The sequence below is a fragment of the Poromitra crassiceps genome, assembly GCF_964638095.1.
Source record: "Poromitra crassiceps genome assembly, chromosome: 4".
NCBI classification, from domain to species: domain Eukaryota; kingdom Metazoa; phylum Chordata; class Actinopteri; order Beryciformes; family Melamphaidae; genus Poromitra; species Poromitra crassiceps.
The window spans coordinates 9,285,279-9,295,597 of NC_139626.1; the positions used below are offsets into that span (position 1 = coordinate 9,285,279).

The 10,319-nt window shown below is 49.9% G+C and overlaps 1 protein-coding gene across 1 annotated transcript in view; it reads right to left on the reverse strand.

Annotated features, from left to right (window-relative positions):
* Window positions 1–10,001, reverse strand: part of cacna1g (calcium channel, voltage-dependent, T type, alpha 1G subunit) — a gene marked incomplete at both ends in the record, with an annotated part of 368,718 nt that extends 358,717 nt beyond the window's left edge. Inside the window, 1 exon segment of the mRNA XM_083635743.1 lies at window positions 9,670–10,001. Within this exon segment, the coding sequence (XP_083491869.1) occupies window positions 9,670–10,001 (332 nt within the window).
* Window positions 10,002–10,319: the final 318 nt, after the last annotated feature.

Here is a 10,319-nt window from a genome sequence, read left to right on the forward strand (position 1 = left end):
GGGAATAAACCAACAGGCTGTGAGAGGGGGAATCAACCAGACAGGCCGTGAGAGGGGGAATAAACCAACAGGCTGTGAGAGGGGGAATAAACCAACAGGCTGTGAGAGGGGGAATAAACCAACAGGCTGTGAGAGGGGGAATAAAACAACAGGCTGTGAGAGGGGGAATAAACCAGAGAACAGGCTGTGAGAGGGGGAATAAACCAGAGAACAGGCCGTGAGAGGGGGAATAAACCAGACAGGCTGTGAGAGGGGGAATAAACCAGACAGGCTGTGAGAGGGGGAATAAACCAACAGGCTGTGAGAGGGGGAATAAACCAGACAGGCTGTGAGAGGGGGAATAAAACAACAGGCCGTGAGAGGGGGAATAAACCAGACAGGCTGTGAGAGGGGGAATAAACCAGACAGGCTGTGAGAGGGGGAATAAAACAACAGGCTGTGAGAGGGGGAATAAACCAACAGGCTGTGAGAGGGGGAATAAACCAACAGGCTGTGAGAGGGGGAATAAACCAGACAGGCCGTGAGAGGGGGAATAAAACAACAGGCTGTGAGAGGGGGAATAAACCAGACAGGCCGTGAGAGGGGGAATAAACCAACAGGCTGTGAGAGGGGGAATAAACCAGACAGGCTGTGAGAGGGGGAATAAACCAACAGGCTGTGAGAGGGGGAATAAAACAACAGGCTGTGAGAGGGGGAATAAACCAGAGAACAGGCTGTGAGAGGGGGAATAAACCAACAGGCTGTGAGAGGGGGAATAAAACAACAGGCTGTGAGAGGGGGAATAAACCAACAGGCTGTGAGAGGGGGAATAAAACAACAGGCTGTGAGAGGGGGAATAAACCAACAGGCTGTGAGAGGGGGAATAAACCAACAGGCTGTGAGAGGGGGAATAAACCAACAGGCTGTGAGAGGGGGAATAAACCAACAGGCTGTGAGAGGGGGAATAAACCAACAGGCTGTGAGAGGGGGAATAAAACAACAGGCTGTGAGAGGGGGAATAAAACAACAGGCTGTGAGAGGGGGAATAAAACAAGCTGGTAGCAGATTCAGAACATCTACACGCTTGCCCGAGTGTGGATCGACATGAGCGACTGCACGTCTTCCACTGAGGCCATTTCAATATGGTGACAAACACCTAAGCCAGCCAGGTGTCATCCCTCACTGTTATGGGCCATGTAATCCTCTGCTTAAATCGGTGTGAGCAACGGAGAGATAGAGAGGTTGAGAGAGAGGGAGAGAGACAGAGAGAGGCAGACGGAGAGAGAGAGAGAGAGAGAGTGAGAGAGAGAGAGACAGAGAGAGAGCTGGACACATTCCCAAACTCCTCTCCTCCTCGGTCTTGGCACGATATCCAGCTCCCCGCCAGAGAGAGGAGACACCTACGGGAGTCCTGTGGAAGTGTGAGTGCGTGCTGCTTACACAACCTCGCTCTCTCTCCCAGACACATACGGCACACACACAAAAGCTCTCTCTCTATCTCTCTCTCCCTCTCTAGCAACACAGACCTTTGCTCTCTCTCTCCCCCCCCCCCCCCCCCCCTCTCTAGCATACAGACCCTTGCTCTCTCCCCCTCTCTCTCATACACAGACCCTTGCCCAAACACAGTAATCATTAGCAAAAAAACCAGCGCAGGGAATTTCACGCAGGCAATGTGCCGGGCAAAACATCACTCAGAGCGCACACCCCAGGGGTCCTCAATTAGACCCTAAATACCTCAGCGAGTATCCAGGGGTCCTAATTACCTCAGACGGCTGAAAATGGCCGCGGGCCGCGCGGCGGGCCGAGAGGGCTTACCGAGGATCTGCCTGTTTAGAAATAGAACGTGGCCCTCTGGGATCAGCTGGCTTCTCTCCCTGTGCTGCTCGTCTCCAGAGTCAGACGGAGGGGGCGCTCTCTGACTGCACACCGGGACGGAGGGAGAGTGGGTTGGAGATGTATTTATAGTCGGAGCAGCTAGAGTCTACTGGAGGATTCATTCTCCTAGCAGGGAGAGGTGGTGTGGAGAGGCAGCTCAGCCGCAGAGCAGGGCATGGATCAACAACAACAAGATAGCATAGAGACACTTGTTTGCTCTCTGAATGCAACGCTTCAACACACATACAGTACAGTACAGTACACATTGACACAGTGGTTCTCAACGTGGCGTCCGGGGGCCACCAGGGGTCCTCGAGGGGGTTCCAGGGGGTCCCCGGCAAAATCGATGAATTGCTAAACGTCCCCATTATTCCATTTACAAGAAGTGAGCACAATTAGAAGAGAATGTCCAAGAATGATCGTAGCTTTGCTGTCATCTCTCTACTAGTCTCTCCCCATGACTCAAATATTAGGTTGAATCGCTCCGCATAAATGAGTCTGTGCCACTTCACAGCCACTTCTGGGGTTTGAGGGCGGGTCTAGGGGGGATTGAAACTGAATGAGTGACAGGTCGTAGCACCAATGAGAGAGCGAATGGGCTGGGCCTCCCCTGTCGTCTGATCACAAAGTCGTTAGTGATTGGGGAAAACTGAATCCACCACTGGCCAATCACTGACCAAGTGAACGGTTCACTTCCGACCCCAGCTGCCTGAGGGAAAGTGTCCCAGACCCAGAGAGAGCTCTGCAGCATGCAGTAACGTAGTGTATCAGACCCAGAGAGAGCTCTGCAGCATGCAGTAACATATAGTGTATCAGTGTAATAACTCTCATGGGTCTGGCGTTGAGACTATCTCTCTACCTACAATACAGACAGAATTCTGGACAAAATCATAATCTAGCAATAACAAAGATATTCCCTGTAACACTATATTTGGATAGTCTGCCTACACATTTCATCAGCTTATTAGTTCACGTTCAACAATTGTTTTTAACAAATGTGTTTATCTAGTATGTGACAATTCATGAACATACCTACATATTAGACTACAGGAAGTGCAGGTGTGGAACAGGAAGTAAACAGAATCGGTTTGTTGAATCTAAACTAATGAGCTGTTAAAACAATGTCTGCAGACAAAGCGACAAACAGTTGAATTGTTGAATGTCAACTAATGTCAACTAATATAAGCTGATGAAAAGTTACAAATACTCAGTAGACTCTGTAGGTGGACTATCGAAATAAACTGTCACCATATAGAGACAGTCCGCATGTCTGGGAACGCCCACAAAATGTTAAACGGCTGGCGCGCGAGTGGGGTAAAACCGCCGATATATCTCATGGGCTGACTCACCAAAAGACGGTGCTGCGGCTCTAAACTACATGTTTGGGGATTCTAGAGCAGAACACAAGACGTCTGTTCAGATGTGCGTTTACTGTGGTGGTTAAATCCCCGATCGTGTCTGCCTGTGCTGGGCTATCAGCAAAAATTCTAACTTTGCTGAATGGATAGAACGGGGGAATTTACCCCACCCTGACCCCGCCCCCAGCAAGGCTGAGCCAGCTAACCCAGCGTCTATTGTGGGCGTTCCTAGAGCCTGTATGGGCGTTCCCAGACATGCGGACTGTCTCTATGAACTAGAGAGCACACATGCACACCGAGTCTACAGGGGGCACTAGAGAGAAAACACATGCACAACGAGTCTACAGGGGGCACTAGAGAGCACAGAGAGACAGATCGATCTCCGTAGCGTTGCAACACATTACTGAATCACTGACCTTTTCCTAAATCACCACAGACAGAGAATCGCCATGAAAGGGCAATAAGGAAGGACAAAAGAATGTCTAAATAAAACACTCGCTGCCCTGGGACTGCACACACACACACACACGTCGCACACACGCACACACACGCGCACACACACACACACACGCATGCACGTGCGCACACACACGCACACACACACACACACACGCGCGCGCGCGCACACACACGGGGCAGTGGTGGCCCAACAGTTGGAGAAGTGAACTTGTGACCGGAAGATGGTTGGTTCAATCCCTGAGACCGGCAGGATAAATCTGGGTGGGGAAAGTGAAAAGGCAGCGCTTGCCCCTCCCTCATTACCACCACTGAGGTGCCCTTGAGCAAGGCCCCTAACCCCAACCGCTCCAGTGGAGCTGATCAGTGGCCAGCAGATCAGATTGTGGTTGTACTGGTCAGCTTCCAGGTGTGAATGTGTGCGTGAATGTGAACAGGGCACTCCTAAAAAAGAGAGCATTTGCGACTCCCCCTGTATAAATAAAGGTTCAAAGAAGAAAAAGAAAAACTAGCAATCTCGTCCATGGTCTCACATCCTCTTTTCGATCAATGCCCAGATAGACACATTAAACCACACTTTCAATTTGATAAGATCTAGTCCCAAAGATCCACCTTAAGAAAATGTTGGTTGTCAGATGTGTATGAATTATATAACTGCCTACTGTATATGGGGACATAACAGTAGTGAGAGTAAAAGTAAAAACTACGATCAAAACAATCATTTAACGTGCGTCTTAAGCGAATACTGCCTTGCCATTGGTTAGTTAGACAGATTTAAGATAAGATTACTAGTCATTCTCATTCTCACTTCGTTAAGTGGTTCCAATCAATCATTTCAATTGGATTCTCTTCTGACACGAAGTTGAGACATTAGAACTAAGACTTCAACATCAATATCCTTGCAGATAGGACAAGAGCATCTATCTGCTTGTATGAGTGTAGCCTGAAAGGGGTACCGTGAAATCGCACAAATCAAGATTTCTTTTCTTCATATCTTACGCAAGTTTAGACGTTGAAAAACACACTCAATATAACAAGCGACAGTTTTAGGATCACTTCAAATTTGTTAGCAAACTACGCGTGTTCAGGGCAAACCAAGCGTGTCAACTTTCAATGTATGACATATCATTTGAAAGCTTACAATCTGCACTTGGCCCAGAGCCGTGTATATAGAAGAGTCTCCATTCACTCCAATGGACCAGTTTTTTTACTCTCAAGAGTTCCAGGAAGTAAGGTCCTGGATTAAGCAGCACTGTCGAGTTGCAGCAAAATGGACAGTTTGTGTTGTACTTTGATTTATTTTTTTATTTATTTTTTTATAATCAAATTGTACATTATCAGCTTTATTTTAGCATGCAAAAGTAGCGCGAGACCCATTCCTGGCTGTTCATTGGCTAATGAGTCACGCATTTTGGTCCTCCACTGACGCCACTCTCTCTCTAGAGGACACTACCTTGGCCTACTTGTTACCCAAAACACCAGTCCCTGTCACACCAGTCCCTGTCACATTCCGTTACCACTGAGCCTGAAGTGTGACAAAATCTGAAAAGTGGGCGGGACACAATTCAGGAGTGTGGAACCAGGGTAATATCCATGGGGTCCTGGAGGGGGTTCCAGGGGGTCCTGGAGGGGGTTCCAGGGGGTCCTGGAGGGGGTTCCAGGGGGTCCTTCAGGGCACTCCAGCTCCTCCATCTCCCCAAAATAAGGCACAGTCAAATGTCACTATGAATTACTTCTGTAGAAAGTATGCCAAGTAGAGACTATATAAGAACGACTGTAATAATAAGTTCCACTCGCACAAATACCACCGCCCACCATGTCCAGTGTAGACATTTATTTATATAGAATTAAACTAAATAAAATGGGGTGCCCTTGGGACAAAATGGTACCAAATGGGAGTCTGGGGTCTTAATATGTGTCTATGTGGGGGGTCCGCGAGATGAAGGTTTTTGACAACCCCCTGATGTAGATAACAGCATCTAGAATAGCCTGTCCTCCCTAAGCAGCCACGGGGGACTGCTTGCCCCCACTGCTAAAAACATCTATTTGGAAGACCTTTAAAGAAAATGACATTTACAGACGTGGAAATCAGCTGTGGTAGAAATCAGCTGTGGAGGCACACCGCACGGGGAGGGACAAAGAGTAGCCTGGTTAGAAGCATCCTGATCACATGACCTCACATTCTGTTTGGCTCTACGTAGCATCAGTCTGGACTTCCAGCCACCCACATTGATTTCAGTGGGCCTTGACAGACAACTCCTTCAGCCAATCGGCGTCGCCGAATCCAATCAAAATGCAGTCTGGAAGAACGGCGAAAACGTCTTCTCCACCGAGAAACTCCGCGGGTGCACTTGTTCTTAACTGTTGTTATTGAGTCTACTTCTATAATAACTGCACTTACGGCTGTTTTTACTCTACTAACGTTAACGTTACTGCTTCGGGAGACGCCATTAGTGTTTTGCCAGTGAGCGGTGGCCCAGTTACGCCATCAAACATGACGCAGTCCCTGATTGGCCGAGTTACATTGTAATTTCAGGAAGTGGCTGTGTAGGCGGGTGGAAGTCCAGACTGATCCATAGAAGGAAACACAATGATGTGAGGTCACTAATAAGGAGTGAAAGAAAGATGGAGGGCAGATCAAACGAGGGGGAAGACATGGATAATCAAGGTGAAGGAAAGTGTGAGCGCAATTAGAGCTGGACCATATGGAGGAAATCAAATATCACAATATTTGTGAGCAAATCCCTCGATATCCATATTGCGACAATATTGTAGGGATGACAATATTCTTTCAAATAAATAATCATCAGTAATGTGGATAATATGACCAAGTGTGTAAAGGCAAATAATAGAAAAGCTATAACAGTCTCCTAAGTTCAGAAGATTACATCGCCTGTAACGTGTTACATCACTCACTGTAATGCAGCGTTTAAAACCAGGAAAAGACAACACTTATTGCCCATATCCAAATCTACGGCGATATAATATTGCTATATTGCCCAGGCCTAAGCGGGATCCGGGGATGGGCAGGGAGCGGGGGGGCGACACGCGGCGGGCTTAGCATCTCAATTGAAACGGTGACAAATGGGGAGAGTCGGGGAGGAGAGAGCGAGGGAGAGAGACACTAGAAAGGAGGGAGAGAGGGAAAGAGACACTAGAAAGGAGGGAGAGAGGGAGAGAGACAGGGAGGAGTTAACGGAGAGACAGTGCGGCGTAGGAGAGAGAGGCAGACGAGGGAGGGAGGAAGATACATTAGAGGCAGTGTGTAATCCAAATGACATTAACACATGCGTACAGAGATAAACAAGTGCATGCATGCACACGCACACAAACGCACACACACGCACACGCACACGCACACGCACACGCACACGCACACACGCACACACACACACGCACGCCCACACACAGTCCTGGAGCAGAAAAACAAGGGCTGTGTGGAGCATCCAGAGCAGAGCGGTGCAGACAGACACGCCACAACGGTATTCCTCCACATCCACCTCCAGCAGTGATCCTCAACCTTCTTCATGTCAACGAGCCCTAATTTAGTCCACATCAGAGCCACGAACCCCCGCTTTATTCGTCTCTCTGACCCAAATTATGAGAATATTTTAGATATTTGTCCAGAATCCCATGACTGTCTGATAAGACAGAGAGAACTCAAAACAGTTATTCTTCTCCATTCTCTAAATGTGTTAATTGCATGCAAGTGAAATAACGTTAAAGTTCAACATTTAGTCGTCTTGCTGGGGACACCCTGAACCTTCCTCTAGGACCACGTGGTGGTCCCCGGGCCCCAGGTTGAGAACCACTGCAGTACCAAACGAAACCCAACGCTCACAACACGCATACACGAGAACACACACACAGTGTGCACACACACACACACACACAGAGCCACGGAGTATGTTGCACACACACCGAGGGAGAAACGACAATGTGATAGAGGGAGAGCTCGCCTCCTTTTGCGATCTTTGTCTCCCCTCCATGCAGGTCTGTACACTTATGAATCAATAATAGACTCCAGTGGCAGCAGTGATTCAATAAAAGACTTGGACTCGGAGAGACTCCGCCTTCCGCAGAAGGGGCGGGCGCTCGAATCGATAAACAGCCACTCCAGGTATGTATCAATAAGCTAATTATAACACGCGGCCCTTACAGCGCTGCCTCCGCTGATGTCCAGCCATGTAAGGTCAATTGATCGTCACGGAGCGCCGCACTTATTATGAATAATCCATCGAAACAGAACGGCGGCTCGGCAGAATCAGAGCGTACCACGGGGGGATCAGAGCGTACCACGGGGGGATCAGAGCGTACCACGGGGGGATCAGAGCGTACCACGGGGGGATCAGAGCGTACCACGTGGGGACTCAGAGCGTACCACGGGGGAATCAGAGCATACCACGGGGGAATCAGAGCGTACCACGGGGGGATCAGAGCGTACCACGGGGGAATCAGAGCGTACCACGGGGGAATCAGAGCGTACCACGTGGGAATCAGAGCATACCACGGGGGGATCAGAGCGTACCACGGGGGGATCAGAGCGTACCACGGGGGAATCAGAGCGTACCACGGGGGAATCAGAGCGTACCACGGGGGGATCAGAGCGTACCACGTGGGGAATCAGAGCGTACCACGGGGGGAATCAGAGCGTACCACGGGGGGAATCAGAGCGTACCATGGGGGGAATCAGAGCGTACCACGTGGGGAATCAAACCGTACCACGGGGGGATCAGAGTGTAGAGCGTACAACGGGGGGATCAGAGCGTACCACGTGGGGAATCAGAGCGTACCACGTGGGGAATCAGAGCGTACCACGTGGGGAATCAGAGCGTACCACGTGGGGAATCAGAGCGTACCACGTGGGGAATCTGAGCGTACCACGGGGGAAAGTGGAGCCGGAGAGGTTGGACTTTGACGGAGGGTTTAGACTAGCGGAAGCTCAGAGATGAGCGCTGAACTCCAGGGTTCCCACACCTTCCTAAACATCAAATTCAAGGGGCTTTTCAAGGACTTCCCAGCAGGGGCGTTTCTAGGGAGTGGCCGGGGGAGGTGCCACTCCAAAATCCTGAGGGTGCTGGAGTCTGTGGCGGACATGACTGTCTTTCAGAGGCTTTAGCGGGCTGGTTTTTAATGCTAGCGTGAAGATACCTGCATCATATTAAACTAGGAGACCTAACGCATCCATTGCTACCAACCATGGCATGCTGGGTACTTGGAAAGGGGGCAAAATAATGCTTCGGATTTAGGCTAAATGTGTGCGAGGGAAGACCTTTCTAAATGCTTCCGAAATGCCGCACTCAGTGCCACCCTTGCTTGAGTCTGGGCCCCGCCTGGGCCCCCCCAGTCAAAATGGCCTGGACACGCCACTGCATCCAGGCCAAATCCCCTCTAATTCAAGGAGCCAATGCACGGCACAGTTTGAGACACGCATCAAGGTTTCATTACTGTTACAATACTGAGAGCTTTACAGACAACTAATATAAAGTGGGAGGCTTGAATGTGTGAACACTTCAACTGTGCTGTTAAACCTATTTACTGACGTTAAGTAGGCGACAAGAAGAAAAAGGAAAAAATAGAATGTCGATTACTATTCTCGCTCAAAATATATAAATTCAAGCACTTATTTATGCATTTCAAAAATTTTCAAGGCCTTGTTTTTTCTCTCTCTCTCAAATGCAGCCAAATCTTCAGACTAGTGAGTGACATGTGGTCCTCAGCTCCACTGGGGTCACAGCCAGGCCCAGCATACAAGCATTGTTGTTGGCGCACGCACGCACGCACGCACACACGCTCGCACGCACACACACACACACCAGCAATCCATTCACTGGCCAGTCAGTTAGCCTCGAAGTCAACAGGTAAACAAGCCGCACAGCAAAGCAGGTGGACCTTACCTGCTACAGGTGTGTGCGCGCGTGATGGAGGCGCGTGCATGTGCGCGTCAGCTCCTGTGAAGTCATGACTCCTATAGCTCTCTAAGTAAAGCGTTAAAGGATATGGGTTGCAGACCATTTTCAGACACCAGCTCCTCGGCCGGGTGCTTTGCTTCAGGTAGAAGAAGACCACGGGGGCCAGCGTGGGGTAGGGCAGGCCCTCTCCGCCGCTGGCCGACGCGTCCTCCCCGGTGGTAGAAGCTCCGTCAGGTGCCGGTGTTGGTGTCGGGGCGGCCGGCTCCTCCTCGCCTCGTTCCCCGCCTCCTCCCCCGGCCCCGGCCCCGGCTCCGGACAGGTCATTGAGGCGGATGAAAGTCCTGGGGAGAGAGGAGCGACCCTCTGCGTCCCCGGCGCCAGAGGGGCCGCCGGAGAGACTTCCCCCATCCTCGGCCATCATTCCCCTCCTGCAGCGAAAGGCAATGATTTGATATTACAAACGCGCCGAGGAGCAGATCTGTGGCAGCCAGTCACAGCAGATTGCAGCTTTTATTGCCCTGTTGTGTGCAAAGCAATTTAATTGGGATTTATTGGCCGACGTTCAGGGAGATAATCTGTAAAATCACATTTTGGAGAATGAAAAATCAGCACAACTTTGTCATCAGTTCAGTGAAAAATACTACTCTGCTGCTCCAGCACATATGCTTACAATTACATCTAAATATTGGAACAAACGGTCTACAGTGGGGGGGGGGGGCTTTATTAGGCCTTTCAGGAA